The sequence below is a fragment of the Salminus brasiliensis genome, chromosome 1 (assembly GCF_030463535.1).
Source record: "Salminus brasiliensis chromosome 1, fSalBra1.hap2, whole genome shotgun sequence".
Lineage (NCBI taxonomy): Eukaryota > Metazoa > Chordata > Actinopteri > Characiformes > Bryconidae > Salminus > Salminus brasiliensis.
In genome coordinates this window covers 33,185,383-33,202,946 of record NC_132878.1, presented here as the reverse complement: position 1 = coordinate 33,202,946, position 17,564 = coordinate 33,185,383, and the positions used below count along the sequence as shown (strand labels likewise).

At 39.7% G+C, this 17,564-nt stretch overlaps 1 protein-coding gene across 1 annotated transcript in view; it reads left to right on the top strand.

The window, feature by feature from the left end:
- Positions 1-6,482, top strand: part of rps6kc1 (ribosomal protein S6 kinase polypeptide 1) — a 48,485-nt gene extending 42,003 nt beyond the window's left edge. Inside the window, exons 16-17 of the mRNA XM_072695397.1 lie at positions 2,591-2,686; positions 3,758-6,482. Coding sequence (XP_072551498.1) covers positions 2,591-2,686; positions 3,758-3,859 — 198 coding nt within the window. The 3' untranslated portion in view covers positions 3,860-6,482. The remainder of the gene's footprint in view (positions 1-2,590; positions 2,687-3,757) is intronic.
- The last annotated feature ends 11,082 nt before the right edge of the window (positions 6,483-17,564 follow it).

Below are 17,564 nucleotides of genomic sequence, written 5' to 3'. Positions count from 1 at the left end.
GTTTTTCTATAACCGATGCGTTATAGAAAAAATCAGTTAAACTGAAAAATATAAAAACACAACTGTGCATTATTATATAAAAAGTCCTCAGGTAACCAGCTGTGAATAAAAACTTTAGTTTTAGTGCACTTGACTTGGCAGCATCAAAAATCTCACATCAGCAAACCCCTCATTGAACTCTGTTGCAGTCCCTGAGTCTTCCTCACTCTACCCATGTTTTACTGATCCTGTTGTCGTGCTGGAAACAACTGTTCTGTATGTTCTCCTGTGAGGCGGCTCAGGCACACACAGGCACACACAGCTGACATGTTTGCTGCAGTCACAAGCCTCGCTTCACAGTTGGGGTTTTATTGTGTGGTAAAATTGGGGTTTGCGGTTCTTTTAGGAGGATGAGGCACACTGAAAGAGAGTAGAAATGTAGGATGTGCAACTTGAGACTGAGACCGAGACCGGGATCGAGACAGAGAGATGCTGATATGCTGTAATGATTGTTAACACAGCCGCTCTGTTCTGTTCTGTTTTCTTAACTCTTTCTTAAGTTGCATTTGCAGCTGAATAATATCTGGAAAACTATGGCTGCTCAGGTGAGCCCTTTTAATGAGTGTATTACAGTAGAGCAGTTAGCTTTAGCCCCAGGGCTAAGGAGTAAAACATCCTCTCTGGTTCACTTCTACGGCCGGGAACTATGTGTCATTATTGCTGCCATTTTTGGCTGAATCATTTTAGTTGTCGAATAATCAATGCGTCCCTAACTCGTAACTTTGGGGCTAATATGTTAAGCCAGCAAGCTGCTGATAGTTTACAACTACCGTCCTTAAAGTTAACGAAGCTTCAACCAGTTGTAGCATTATGTCAATTCACGATAAGTGAAGCAACACTTTATACTTTACTAGTAATATATAATACATATATGACCACAGGACTTTGAAATATCAGAATTTCAGCTTTACCTTTATCTACTAGGACTGTTGTTGCTGTTGCCTTCCAAAAGCTTTGGCTAGGGGTCCTTCACATACGGCAGCAGCAAGTTCCACCACACAAATATCACAGGTCTGGCTTTAAATCAGTGCGACTAAACACTGGTATTGGTCGATGTCAATATATTAAAAAGGCAAATATCGGCCCAATATATCGGTTGGCCTCTACTCTGGCATTCAGGTGTGCACACAGCTTGTATAATCCTTAAAAAAGCCACGTACAGTCAAGCTAAAAAGGCTGCACACCCCTTTCACCTTCTTGCTTTATTACGTTACAGAATTATTCTACAATAGACTGAGTTTATTATTGCCATTTTACTGTCATTGTCATTTTACAAGAATAGCTTATTTAGGGTTTACTTGTCTGTCCACACTCTTAGTGTAATACTTGGTTGATTCACCTGTGGCAGCAAAAACAGCTTCAAGGGTTTTGGGAAAGAAGCTACGAGCTTGGCACACTTGTTTCTGGACATTTTGGCCCATTTCTCTTGGCAATATACTTGTAAGCTCCATCAGGTTGGATGGGGAGTGTCGATACACAGCCATTTCAGCTCCTTCCACAGATGTTCAATTAGATTTCGGTCTAGAATCTGGCTAAGCTACTTTCTCTGAAGCCACTCCTTTGTTCTCTTGGCTGTGTGCTTCGGTTCATTGTCATGTTGGAGGGTAAATCCTCGGCCAAATCCAGGTCCAGATTGCTCTTGAGCTAGTTTTCTTCAAGGATCTCTGTGTACTTAGCTGCAGTCATCTTTTCCTCTATCAGGACTAGTTGCCCCAAAAACTGATGCACACCGCCATTCTTCACTGTAGGAATGGCATTAGCCAGACGTGACCCATTCAGTTTTGGTTTCATCAGAGCAGAGAATCTTGTTTCTCATGAATTGAGAGTTCTCTAGATGCCTTTTGGCGAACTGCAAGCGGGCTGTCGGGATGGTTGGTCTTCACAAGTAAATGCTGGAGCTCAGTCAGAGTGACTATCTGGTTCCTGCTCACCTGGTCAAGGCCTTCCTCTATCGCTCAGTTTGGCTGCAAGGCCAGGTCTAGGTAAAGTCTTGTTGGTTCAATTTGTCTGTACCTTTCTCCATATCTGCTTTGACACAATCCTGTTTCTGAGGTCTGCAGATAATCCCTTTGGCCAAATGGCACCAGCTAGATCGGAGTGCATCTAAGATCACTTCCTGACCACTTCCAACATCTAGTGTAAAGTTTTCCCATAGTAGTAGATGCTGTTACTGCAGCAAAGGGGGACAATCTCCACATTAATGCCCTTGATTTGTGAGATGTTAACCGTAGTATAGATAATAGTTAAGTAGTGCTTTACTGTCCAAAACCGTGTTCAAATAAGCTTTCAACCTTTAGGCTTTGCTTTAAAAGGGATCCAGAACATGAATTCTGTCTTTTAATATTGCAAAACATGTATCTTCATTTTTGTCTGTTTCTGTATATAATCTAATCTAATATAATATAATACCAGTCAGTAGATCCAACAGCTCTTATTGCAGGTCTGCACATGGATGTCTAGAAGGCTTTAACAATAATAATAGTAATATTAGTAGTAGTAGTATTAATAATAATAATAATAATAGCTACTTTTGCTGTCTGTTTGTGTGTAGTCTCTCCATCAGTGCCATCCTGCAGGCATCAGCAGACACACGTCTCTGAACATTCCAGATTTCGTGTCGGAGGAGGCCAGATCTCTGCTGGAACAGGTACACATGTACACACCCACTCACCCACCTACACACATACAGGGGCCTGTAATCATCCACTAAAGAAAAACAGGAAATCTCATCTGAACTGGGATTTTGCACAGATCCCCAAGTTGACCATGTTGTTGTTTCCTCTCTCTTTTGCATAGATATGAAGAAAACAGACTTACTGTGATGATCAGTGATAGCAATCATAAGTTTGAACAGACTAATGACTGCTGTTATCAGACTGCTGCTACCGTATTCGGTTTATCTCTGCTCTGTTTTATTAACATTGTTTCTCTGTCGTTCATTCTGCCTTTCTTTCTTGCTTTCTTTCTTTATCTTCGTATTTCTTGTTCGATTGCTTTCTTTTTGCTTAATTTCAGCTTTTCTGCTCTTTCTTCCTTTTGACTCATCTCCCCTTCTTTCTCTCTCCCCTCTCCCATCTTTTGTCTTTTTCTTTCTTTTTCGTCACATTGGTTCACCTCCTTCTCTTTTGCTTTCTTTCATTTCTCCCTTTCTTTTTTTCTGGCTCTTTTCTTTTTTCCTCCATTACTTTCTTTCCTTCTCTTTTGCTCTCTCTCTGTCTGTCCCTCTCTGCCCTCCCCTTTTGTCTTCTTTCTTTCTTTATTTCTTTCTGTCTTTGAATGCCTCTTTTTTTATTATTTATTTTGCCATACTCAACTCCTCAGTTTATTACCATATCTGACTTAAACGTAGCCAAAGCTACTGTAAAATGTGTAAAACTAAGGAGCCTCTCGGAAAAGTCTGATACACACAGAGACTACATCACTCATGAGCACATAAGGCTTCCAATCACTTACAAGGGACTGGAAGTGAATTCACTGGCAATGATCCCTTTTTTATATGACACTGTTGATACATCCAGCATGGACTCACATCTGAAGTGACATCACTCTGGTGTGTGAAGTGTTCTAAATAATGTAAATAATGTTGAAACAGTACCGTTGGACACCGGTCCCGAATTCCATGTACCTGTACCAGTATTGATTTAAATCTGAATGGTACCCAACCCTAATGTTAATGTTTATTACTTTTCTCTCCCTCTCTCTCTCTGTGGGTGCTTAGCTGTTGCAGTATAACCCAGTGGAGAGGTTGGGGGCAGGTGTCGCCGGAGTGGAGGATATAAAATCTCACCCCTTCTTTGCACAAGTGGGCTGGCCTAAATAAACCTGCCTATACCGTCTATACAGGACTGCCTGAACTGAGACCTGAACTGAACAGGTTGTGTGTAGGTGTGTGTCTGTTTGTGTGAGGAAGGACTTTGTTTTTCTGATCATTTCCATCTTCAAGTCTTTTGTGAAGACTGATCGCCTGTAAAACGTGTCCGTAAAGTCTAAACCCAACACGCAACACAACTCCAGATCTTGCAGCTGGGTTCTGGGAATGTTCAGGTAGAGAACTCTTAAGCCAAAAGAAAGCATCTGGACGCGTAACAGCAAGTCCACCTCACACCATGCAGTCTGTGTTCCTGCAACTACTTTTCCATGACCTTTTGATGGCATTGTGTTAACACAGTACATTTGTCCTTCACATTCCCTGTGCAGCCCCTCAAAATTCCTTAATATTCTTACAGAACTCAAACATGATCATTTGCTCTCATAGAAATCTATAGCCATATTTTTGCTGACTGTGGCTCTAAGGTGTATTTCACTACGAAAATGCCATTGGCACAAATTAAGTAGTTATTCATGACATAGTGTGACATTGCATTGTTAGCATTTTTGTGTGCAGTACACATTTGATGTGAAAAATAGTCTAATTTATGCGGTTTCCCAACCAAATTACCAACCAAAATATTTGATCAACCAAGGGCTGGCCTGGACAGCCTTTTACGTGCTTTAAATACTTGTAGGTGTTTCTGACTGAACACCTGAACAAAGTTTCTCAAAACCACCCTTATGAACAAAAAATACTTGGTGCATTTCTTAATGTACCACAGTTTTAACGCATTAATCGTGTGTAGAGGTGATGGCACAAATGAACTAAAATCAGCCGTGAACAGATTAAATGTTATATACTTACATATTTGAGATGATTTATCAACCCTGTAGTGCCTCATGCATTAAACAATATAACCATTTTCCATGTATCTACAGTACTAGTTCTGTTAAAGATGCCTGATGTAGTGTACTGTAGTTTACATTCGAATTGTTGTGGCTTAAAAAAAGGCAAGGCCTCTGAATAGTCCATAGGGAAACAAAAATAAATGGACACTTGAGTATTAAAGTGATTTAGGCCAGTCTTACAAACAAGCCATGTTTAAAGCTTTATTTGCACACAGTTATCACCATGCTATTAGGTGAGGTATAAGCTTTAAGCTTCCATTGCTTATCTACATTAGCCAGGATCTTCAAGAAGAAAACGTCAAACGCTTAACATGTCTGGGCTGATCAACAATGGGGAAATTGTGTAAATCAGATTTTTTTTTTTTTACTTTGAATGGGATAATTCTGCATACTTTAGTCTTTGGGTTGGAAACTACATTATTCAAAATGGGCTTGGTAGTTAATTATAATTCTAATTTATATATTTTTTTTATTGTACAGTCGTGATGAATGGAACCAGGGTCACGATGCTTACCCTACATGTATCCTTCCACCATAAATAACTTTTAAGTTATTAAAAAAATCTGCTCAAAATTAGAATTTGAGCATCAAGAAGTGCATTCATAACCCATAATCCCATTTGTTGTGACTGCTTTCTGTGATGCAGCTTGTAGAGACATTAAACTGTTCAGATGTCTGGTTCTGTTCACCACCACTGTGGACAATTCTGACTTGGTAGCTGTAGAACTAAGCGTTTTGCACCAAACCCACTCTGAATGACTTAGTTTGCACCGTAACCATTTAAATTTTAAAGGACATTTGATCAATTGGTTGGGTTCCTCTATAAGCATACAAATGTTTTTCACTGCACCACCAAACAGAATGTTTTTAGTAAGAATACTAAGTAACGGACACTGTTAAAGGCCAGGGTTTAGCACCAGTTCTGCTGTGAAACACTTTCATCTCACGTTGTTTATTGAAGTGAGAGGTGGAGAACTGTTAGAGCTGCACATGAACTTCATCACTGCACTCAAAGAATCTATGACTTTTGTGCAATATGACATTTGAAGTCACTTAATTAGATCACAGCCTCTTTCAGTTTTAGGTTATTGTTATTATTATAATATATACATTTTTTTTTTTGCACTCAAATGTGGTGCCAAGCTAAGGCCAACTTCTGAGCAATTATGTGAGCTGGATGATGAATATTGAAGACCAGTTAACATGTGCCTGGCCTTCACCATTACACATTTGACACTTATTAGCTCCCAATTTACTACTGCAGCAGGAGAGCGGTTGCATGCTCTTTTTGGCTCTGTAGAGCTACGCTGATTTGAATAAAAGGCTTAAATATTTACTATATGCCTCCTAAGATCAGTAAACCAAAACAAATAGCCTCAGAAACATGACCGCTGCCTGGACATGCAGTGATGACCGGTTCTTTTCTCTTGACCTGCGTGCTCTAAGTGCGTGCTCACCGAGTTGATGTATCCACGCTCCGCCTGCAAATGTGTTCTCATATGGTCAAAACCAGACTGGGCCCAGTTCACCAAAAGCATCTTGGAGTTATGATCCTCTTATTATTTACCTTTTTTTTCTCCTTTATTTATTTTTTCATTCTGTTATCTTATTTTTTCTTTTTCCTTTATTTATATATTTTTTTCCTTCTTTTTTTCAAATTATTTTCCTTCTTTTAAAACTTTCCCTTCTTTCTTTTTTATTTTTCATTCTTCATTTTTTTTCTGTTTCCATTCTTTATTTATATATTTTTCCATTTATTTTTTTATTTACTGTTTTATATTTTTTCCATTCTTCTTCATTTTTCTTTTTTCATTCTTTCGTTGTTGTTTTTTTTTCTTTACATTCTTATCTTTTATTATTTTTCTTTTTTCCTTTCTTTCTTTTTTTTCCTTTTTCCCTAAATTTAAAATGCTGCACTACTGAGCTGGACCGTGTTGTTGTAGGCAGGTAAATCTTTCCACGAAAGAATGCATTCGTGGGCAGAGCATAGACAAATCAATTGACTTGTGAACTCTAACAATGCCCAATACCTTGTTGCCATACGTCCTGTAAGCTTATGCCAATCTTCTCCTTTTTTTTTTATTTAGTCAATCATGAGAGAAATGGAGGCCAGACAACCAGCAATACTTTGTGAAACACAGAATGGCTTATGATTCAAGCTTAAGGTTAACAGAGGCTTCAGCAGAATGAAATGTGTGCGTGTTTTCGCAAGGCTGAGAATTCTTCGTGCACATGGTGCTGTTTACTTGTGGCTCTTCTGAATGGGTGAATGTGTAGAACTAGGAGACGATAAAGTGTGATGGATAAAATAATTCAGAAAGTCGAGGCTTTGTTATTTTTTTATGAAACGAAGTGACCGTATGAACTTGTGGTCCTGCAGAATGTCTGGGGATGTAGTATGTGTGACTGTTTGTTAATGTGTGTAATAATATTCTGTTTACTGAATCTTGCACTGCGAGCATGTACAGAAGAACTGATTTATCGTGAGACATACTGACACCACGTGTGATTTAAATGATCATTGTCGGTGGACCCTTTTCACATTTGTAGACAAAGAGCACGTGTCCCACCTGTTGGTTATGATTGTTTACAACCAGAAGCAGCTCGCTTACTTTAGTTGTTACTGACACAAAAATCCAATTTATTTCAAAAGCTCAAATTAGTGACGTCTAATAATTGTTTAGCGTTTTGTTAAAAGTGTGAGATGTGTAAGGAGTAAAGAAACCACAGCAAATAATATCTCAAACTAAACTGTGCTTATGTGCAGTTTTATGGGCATTTCACTTTCAATAGAAACCAACAGGATTGGACATTTATTATTCCCAGTACTGCAGGAAGAGAGTCCATAAATCAACACTATCAGCGCAGCTAGAGGTGGGCTCTGTATCCCGTGTTTTGTTTTTCTCGGCCCTCTCGTGTCTGAACTACATTTCAATAAACTCCCTGAATAACTAACACTCCACTTGACTGAAGCCATCGCCATTGTTTTTGTCTGACGTTTGTTGTCATTCATGTTCGGTGAGATGTTATGGAGGACTCTCTTTACAAATGGGGATGTTCTTCAAGGGGTTTTTCACTAATGGCACCTGTCAACATGTGGAATATGCATGCTGGGCAGAAAGTGAGCAGTCAGTTCCTAAAGTTGATGTGCTGGAAGTAGGGAAATGTGCTTGAAAGTTAAAGGTAAGTATCTACAAGGCATCTAAAGTGTACTATCCAAAATAGAGCCTCACCAGCTTCCATAATGGAGACATGGATCAGAATGATCTGGTTTAGCCTTTTTTTTTTTTTTACTGCTTTGACATGCAGTTTGCAATGCATTTAAATCAGCATATTCTTTCCATTGCAACAATTTGATGATGAGTGGACCAATAGAAATGCTCCAAAATGAACTGGAATATTTATTATTATAATTACTATTATTAATTGTATTTTATACAGTGGATTTTATTGATATTGTCCTTCTGTAAAGTTGCCATTTTTGAGATATAACGTTTTTGCATGACCGTGATGATATATATATATATATAGCATTACACAGTTTAACATTTCTTTACAATTTTTTTTAATGTATTATTGTTAAATATTGTAAAATTTTTTTTGTATTGTTTAGAGGTGTCACACTAAAGGACAACACAGCATAATGCTTTCAGTGGACAGAGTTCTGAGACAAAAACCTACCATGTGCACGTCATGGGCTTTACAGATTGCTTCAGTAACATGACCTTCAATAGGATCCTTCAACTGAACAATGTTTTCCATAGAAATTGCCCAATTTAAACTCAGGATATGGTGTCACACCAGAGGACATTGTTTTCAGTAGCTGGTAAAAGGTTGGCAGATTTACTCAAATTAAATCAAATCAAGTTCTTTGTCACATCACAGTATACAGGTGTAAAGGTAAGTAAGAAACATAGGTGCATCGTCTCTCACGGTAGTAGAAAAGAACACATATTTACAAAATAGAAATACTGTAAGTACTTCTAAATATACACACTATGCACATTCTCTATTTACAATTTTGCACTGGTTTAAAGCAGTGTAAATGTACAGCTTTGATATATGTTTGTAAATGTGTACCACAGGTAATTGTTCAGATATTTTTATCCGTAATTTATAAAAGCAAACATTTATTGAACCATGCTTGAGACATGAGAAAGAGCATGCTTTGACAACCCGTGGGTGTGGGGGTGGGTTGGTCACGGTACATGTGTTGTCTTTTATCAGTGTATGTTTGAGCCAAAGTCAGTGTAACAACAGCTCTTAAGGAATGTCAGCACTTCTTACACTCAGGGGAGAACACACACACACACACACACACACACTGAAGCTGCAGTGGTCTCCAAGAATGCTGCTGACACTCCTTTGCCATGGATCTGTCCTTCAAATTAAACTGTGTGCCACACACACACACACACACACACATACATACATACATACATACATACACTTAACTTAACACACTGTGTGTGTGTGTGTTTTAGGATTGTGACATATTGGCTTGTTAAAGTCATACTTTTAGAGAAAATCATCTACTGCCAGTAGTCTGTTCTGACAGTAGTTAGTGTTGTGTGTGTGTGTGTGTGTGTGTGTGTGTGTGTGTGTGTGTGTGTGTGTGTATGACCGCATGCAAATTGCTGGAGGATTCCATTTATTGTTAGCATTTTTAGCATATTGTTAGCAAGGCGCTAACAGAAACTGAGACTGAGGGGCCATTTGTTACAGTCGCTAAAGTTTTCCACCTTAATACATCAAAAATGTATCAAGATAAATATGATTGGTATAAAAGTGGCTGTGGGAAATGCAGCAAGCTTGCATACGGTCTCTATCTACAGAAATAAAATCATATATATATATATCCACAATAGTGACTTTTTAGTTAAAGGTAAAGTGTTTTTAACTTTACATGCAGGTCCTGAGCGAGGCCTTCGCCCTCTCTGCTCCCCGGGCACTGCAGCGATGGCTGCCCACCGCTACGGGTCACTGTGTGTGTTTGATCACTAGTGTGTACGTGGGTTAAAGGTGGAGGGCAAATTCCATCTGTGTCCGACACTTATGGTGAATACGGTTGTCTTGTCTTGTGTAAATAAATGGCCACATGTGAAGCTGTATTCTGTGTTTTTGAGTATGTTTTGATCATTCATGATGAAAAAACTGTCATGATGTAGTGAACAATTATGTCCAACAAATGTAAGAAACAAAAAATGGGGAGTCTGAAATGGAGTCGGAAGGCTACAGAAATGAGCAGTCGCATTCATTGAGGAACAGATAAAACCCTGGCTAAGGGAGCACAGTGGGTTAGCACTGAGTCCAGTTTCTATATAAAGTAGCAGTTCTGTTCTGTTTGTGTCTGTGCCATTAGCATTAGCGCCGCGGTTGCCTAGGTAACCAGCAAACAGCACCAGATCCTCTTTCAATGGCTGCGCATGTGGCATAAATACGCAAAGACTCCCGCAGAAACCTACCAGACCACTCTGTTTAAAGAATGAGTTTATTAGACGTTGCAGGGATGGTTGCGCCATTGGACACCGTTATTTTGCCCTCTCCCAAGCCCTGCCCCCGTTTCTCAGGAATACCACCAGGAAGAATCTTAAAGACTGTGCCTTTGACCCGTTACCTTTGCTGGAACCTTTGAAGAACCATTTTTCTAAAACTGTATACACACCACTTGAATGAACTTGTGTTCATTTACTTTTGTTTTATAGAACCATCTTATATAAGATTCTATGTAGAACCATCTACAAAGGTTTTCCTTGGCTGTGCAGAAGCATGTATGCCTATATAAAAATTTGCTTTTACAATTGCTTCAATATAGCGCCAAAAAGGGGTTCCACGATTGTTACGATTTTCATTACTTTTATTGAACTTTTATTTCTTTTTTTGCTTCAAAGATTTGCCAAAGATTTGTCTCTGATCTGGCTATTTCCTATCATCTAAGGGTTATTTGTCTCCATCAAGGTTCTATAGAGAACCATCTGAAAACATGTCAGATAAACAATGAAATGTGTTCCACCAGTGGTTCTTTGAGTTGTGATGTGTCTATAAAGAACCATTGCCTTTACTGGAGAAGAGAAAAGCACACTGTCAATAGAACTAAATGTGCTCCACCGATGTGAAGACATGTTGAACTTGACAAAGAACCATTTAAGCACCTATACGGTTGTCGTGAGTCTCTATAGAACCGCTGCCTATATAGAAGAAAAGCACAAAAATCTGACAAATCACATGACTTTTAGAATGTCTCCAGAAAGTCGTCAGGGTAAATCTGGAGAAATATGTGTCTGATTGACCGATGTTCACAGATGTTGTTACTATGGGAACACTGAGAGGATAGTGAGAACAAGTTGGACTCTAAACTGCCTAAAAAGTTGGTGTTAGTTTATACCCCAGTCTGCCCTGATTACATACCCAATATCTGCTCTGCTTTCAGTAGATCTGTGGGTATCGTAACTGCAATGCACAACAATATAAACACAATAGAGTATTTTGTCTATATTCTGCTGCTTGTGTGTGTGTGTGTGTGTGTGTGTGTGTGTGTGTGTGTGTGTGTGTGTGTGTGTGTGTGTGTGTGTGTGTGTAATGAACTTGAAGGAGCTTTAATGAGGATCGTTGGACATTAAAGATTTATCTGACCTGAAGTAGAGTCACTCCTCTCTAAAGGATCCTTCTCTCTTCCACGCTCAAATGAGTTTGATCTTTTTGTTTAAGGTGTGTGTGAGTGTGTGTGTGAGGTGAAAGGTGTTTAAGGGGGCTGCACTGCGGTGGGAAGTTTGTACTGCTAAACACCGGGAATGGAAAAACGGGCCTGTGTAATGGTTATGTGAGTGTGTGTGAGAGAGAGAGAGTGTATGCACTTCCCGTATTACAGGAGTGTGTCCATTATTAATGTGGTGTGTGTGTAAGTCACACACATTTTGCTCTCTGACTCCGGCTCTGCTGAGGGGCATAATTACCATCATTACTGTCTACAGGAGTTAAAGGTAACCTGTCAATCATTGGTGTGTGTGAGAGGTTTGTCAGTGTCGCCGTGTGCACTGCCATCAAAGCTGCACTCCAAGTTGAATATTTATCAGGACTTTGCGCAAATGAAGCTTCAGCTTCCTCGTAGCGGAACGCCAGGCCTGAAGGAGGCTTCCTCGGAAAAAAAACAACGGACTTTCCACAGTTTTCCACTTTCCACAAAAGTGCTTCACGACCACTGCTGTACTCTCTGCATCTTCAAGAGTTCTTTAGGGAAGCCTCTGCTTCTGTTAAGAGCTATTTAGTGCCTGGCTATCCTGCTCTGTCTCCATGATGGAACACCTGTTGAGGATGGTTCTCTGGAGAGCTCTAGAAAGAGCTATGTAGTACTTAAAATGGCTCCGCCATTGTCATTGAGTCAAACCACCTTTTTGAGAATGATGGGACAGAACCCAGTTTGGGAAGAGATTGTACTACTGTCACATTCCAAGCAACAAAGGTTCTTTGTTACAATAGTGGAACCCTTTTTGTTGGTTGTTTGCATGGTTAAATTGCATTGTCTCTGTGACCGAAACCATCTTGTGTGTTTCTTTAAGGAACTTTTGTTCTACATGGCACCATGGGTTCCACCATTGTCAATAGTCAAAAAACCCTTTTCAGTACTGGAGAGAACCCTTTTAGAGTAAAATGTACTGTTTCTTAGTTGTTTCTTAGTTTTTAGAGCTGTGTACATTCTAAGCTAAAACGGTTCTTTGACTTGTAAAACTTGTGAACCTTTTTTGGTGCCATATACAACCATTATATGCTCTTTTGCATGATATGCAAGGGGTTCTTGGAAGGTTCTTTCATAAAAGTAGTGGTTCTAATTAGAACCACAATAACCAAAAATACAATATGAGTGCATGAATGGTTCTTTGCCTGGTTAAACTGCTTTGTCTCGATGACAGAAGCACTGATAAGAGTTCTGCATAGCACCAATAAGTGTTCCACCACTGTCATTAGTTAAAATGACAAAACGTTTTCAGTACCTAATAGAACCGGTTTAGGGTAGAATGTACTACTGTGTCTTTGTTTTTTATAGCAATGCACATTCTAAGATCAACGGTTATTGGACTTTAAAACAGTGGAACCCTTTTTTAGTGTCATACAGGTTTCCAACTCCAAGAGGTTTTCCCTCCATACACTCTTACAAAAGGGTTCTTCAGCAAAGGCAGGTTCTATATAGACCCAGGACCAGTCAAGACAAGGGCCTTCAGCAAAGGCAGGTTCTATATAGACAAGTCAAAGAAGCATTTGAATTCCTAAACAGTTCTAAATGGTTTTTCATGCACAAGGAAACCCACAGGTTCCACTGTTTTTACAAGTCAAGGAATCCTTTTAGTTAAGGGAATAAAAAGACCTTTTAGTGCTGTACAGAACAAATGTTAAAATGTTTCATATAGAAGCATGTACAAGTTTTTCCACCAATGAAGAACCATTTAACAAGGCAGAGTTATACATTCATGCATTCAAATGGTTCTTTGCTTTGTCATGGTTCTATAAAGAACCCCCCCCCCCCCCAATAAAAAAGGGATGCCAAATTTAGTTCTATAAAAAAGCGCTTTTCAAAGAGGTCCTTAGGGATCCTTAGATGGCCCATAGCTCCAACCCATCTTTTAATGCATAGGAAAAGGGCAAATATTTTCCTCCACAGTTTTAGATAGCCAATTACCCAACCCACTCGTTAGTACTCTCCCCCTATCGCATGCAATGCTCCCGACTCTAGGAAAGTAAGGACTGACACAAGCTGCCTCCGACACACGAACAACCAGCCACTGCCTCTTTTAGAACTGCTGCCAACCAAAGTGCTCAGAGGAAAGGGCCGGGTACCCAGCTATGATTCATGGGCCAGCCAGCATTACATTGAGTGAAGTGGGGAGAGTAAGCGAGGCCAATTGTGCTCTCTCAGGCTCTGGCTGCTGATGGCAGGCAGCAAGACCAGGGCTTTGAACCAGCATTTCTCAGGTCATAGTGGCAGTGCCTTATTCTGCTGGACCACTTGGATCCCCTTAAAAGTTTTTTTTTTCTTCGAGGGAGGCTAAAAATGTCTTTTTTTCCAACAACATGGGACCTTTTCAGCACCTTTTATTTGGAAGCAAGTAGTTTTAGTTAGCTACGAACAACATGACCTATCTTAGTGTGTAGCATGTAATTCGTCGGTAAAGCTTGTTCGGCGAGGCAGCAGTCGTAATGGAAGAACCAGTACAGCCCACAAACGCTGTTCCTTAGGGTTTGAGGGGTTAAACAAAAGACCCAAACAGCAGTAAGTGTTAGCCTTTACCCTGTCAGAGTGGTGGTGTGCTCGGCTCCACAGTCATTAAAAGCCTGGTGAAGACTTTTGTCAAAAAGACTTTAGTGGAGAAGTTCACGCCTTCGGCTGTGTTCCTCACACCCAGGATCAGAGACGTGCATCATCAGTGTCGCTTACACACACTCGCACGTTACACACATTACCACTGCAGGTGTCTTAGACCACAGCTGTCCCTGTGTGTGTCCTCAGTGATCACCACTGTGTGTGTGTGTGCTTATGGGCATGCCTAAGGCCTATGCATAACAACATTAGTTCTCTAGTCATATCAATGTGCCTGGTCTGTCTGAGGCATTTCTTTACGCTACAATACACCCACCTTCTGCGACTGTGTGTGTCCTCTCCTTACCCTCGCCTCGCTCCCTTGGGGCCCTGGGCACCAGCCGGGTTGTCAGCGGCAGGGGCTTGTGTGTGTCTGTGTGTGTGTCTGTGTGTGTGGTTCTAGCTGTGACTCCAAGAGATCCACCCAGACACCTCTATTATATCACTTACCCAGCCTGCAGAGGAGCAGGGGAGGAAGGACACAAGTGTGTGTGTGTGTGTGGGAAAGAGATGCCCGAGGTGATTTGGACTCCTCAAGAACATAGTGTTAATCTCAGCTTTGGCAGCAAGCAGAGATATCTGTGTATGTGTGTGTAAGCATCCTGTGGATCGCAGTTTTAGTCTCAGCCCCTCACAGCTTCTTCAGGCCTGGCACAGGACTGTGTGTGTGTGTGTGTGTTTTCATATATTTTCAGGGAGTGTGGATTAAGTATAGAGTCATTGCTTACAGATATATATATATATATATATATATATATATATATATATATATATATATATATACTTACAATTAATACACATGGAGCATTATTACTAGGGATGCACCAATCTGGCTTTTTCAGTTCCAATACCGATTCGATACATAAACTTTGATACCATTGCTGAATTAATAAACTGTATACCTCACCATGTGGGAGAGCACATTTAGTGCAGTCTCACACCAACAAATTAAAGTGAAAGGATCAGTTCCATGGAACGGCCTAATTATCCAATACCCAATTCAGCTAATTTTGTTAATATTGGGACCGATTATCTGATCCTAATATCGGATCGTGCATCCCTAATTATTACATACAGATCCTTACATAGATATAATACATACACAGCATTATTACATACATACAATTAATACATATAGAGCATTATTACATAGAGATACTTATAATTAATACATATTGAGCATTATTACATAGATATACTTATAATTAATACATATGGAGCGTTATTACATAGAGATACTTATAATTAATACATATTGAGCATTATTACATAGATATACTTATAATTAATACATATGGAGCATTATTACATAAAGATACTTACAATTAATATATATAGGGCATTATTACATAGAGATACTTATAATTAATACATATGGAGCATTATTACATAGAGATACTTACAATTAATATATATAGGGCATTATTACATAGAGATACTTACAATTAATATATATAGAGCATTATTACATATGGGTGCTTACATATGATACATGTGTAACACACACACACACACATATATTGTGCCTGCACAGTATAGTATACTACAGTAACATCAGTTTTACCACACTTTCAACAGATATTTCACATATATTGTTTCATTCTCTCTCTCTCACTCTCTCTCTCTCTCTCTCTCTCTCTCTCACTCACTCTCTCTCTGGCTTCACGTTGCTGTACTGATCAGTGCTCTTGTGTGACTGAGCGCCGTGTGTTCTGTGCCAAATGGCACACACTCTCTGTTCTAATAGCCAGCTGTGCAGCCCCAGAATCACTCCTGATTTCTGATTGTCTCCAACTCTGCTGAAGTGCCCTCCTACGACACTCTCTAGCACGCGCACACACACACGCGCACACACGCACCTCTGACCCCTGATCACAGATGCATTAAATGAATTATATCTCTTAACAAGTGGCTACCCGCTCAGAATACTACTTTAATTTGGACCGTTTTTATTGACGTGACGGGCTGGACTGTGTGTTGTTTGTCAAGCGACAAGCTTCACTGGAAAAGTCAAATCAATTAAAAAATAGGTGTTTCAAAGCCAGTCGCTCTGTGATATTGATTAGATTTGTTGGGTATTTCTTTCAAAAGCTTTTATAATAAATAACATTGGTCATTCTGATTATACATATTATACTAATACTAAGCGTAATGTGATGCCTTTTGTAGATGCAGTGTGAGTGAGTGTTTGAGTACAAGACATTTCGGGGTATATTTAAATAGTTTGGTACAGTGGAGTACATAAGTATGACTATAAAGGTAAAGTATACATATCCTTTCTTTACTGGCAGTCAAAACAACTCAAATAGACAAATCTGTAATGCAGAATTGTTTAGGTCCTCCTCTTCCCTTGCAGACTGCCACCGTGCTTTGTCATATTTTCATGTTTTCCAAAAATGATAATGATAAATGAACTGCTTCCCACACATTATTCACTGCTGTCCACACACCTCCCATAATAGTCAACAACTTCTCCACTCACTTTCCAAAACAGTCCCACAAGCTCTCTGTGGGGGTTAAATCTGCTGATTGTATTGCCATTACATCACCTGAACTCACCTCACCCCTCAACCCACTCCTTTACTTGATATGCATTGTGGGATCTTGCATTGTCTTGTTGGTTCTCCACCATAAAAAAGAAGTGGTATGGATAGAAGAGATTGAGAGTAGAAACAAATATAAGCTAGTTCTAGAAATGTGGGGAAAAAATGGAAAAGCTACAAAGCAAACCACTGCAAACTTCCCTGCAAAACTTGGTGGAGATAGTGTCACTGCTTGGTTGTGTAGAGCTGCCAGTGGTGCTGAATCACTCATGTTTATTGACAATGTGACTGGCGGCATTAGAAGCGGATAAATCCTGAAGCATCAACTGCTCAGATGCTCAAAAGTAATTGGAGGTCCTCCAATAGGACACTTTACATATTGCCTCAAATACCTTCCTCACATCTCCAGCAGTGTTTTTTTCCATTTAGATAAACATTAGGATGGCTCGATTCTAACTCTTTACACCAGTATCAAAACAAACAAATCTTTTTCAACCTTTCGTAGTAATACTAATGAACGGATTGCCTTAGCAGGGGGTAGTAGAGAAGTGTAGTCATGCTCAGTTGATAAAGATATGTTCACTTCCTCATTGACGTTCTCCTTTTTACGCTGGCTGTTAACATCGGCTCCACACACATTGTCTTGAATAAACAGATTTTCAGATTTTCAGAACATTATTCCAAGAGAAACAGCAGAGTACAGCATCACCTCCCAGCGTGAATCGACCTGATGTCGCTCTTGGCAAAGTAACAGCTGCAGACATGTAGGCCGAATTGCGCTGCCTTTTGTGCACACCTATAGATACAGCTGCCTAAATGTAACGGTGGGTAGGGTATTCTGATACACCATATGAGAAAATGCTTCCAACAGAAGTATAGGTAGGATAGCCTAAATCACTGTATCAGAGGTCATT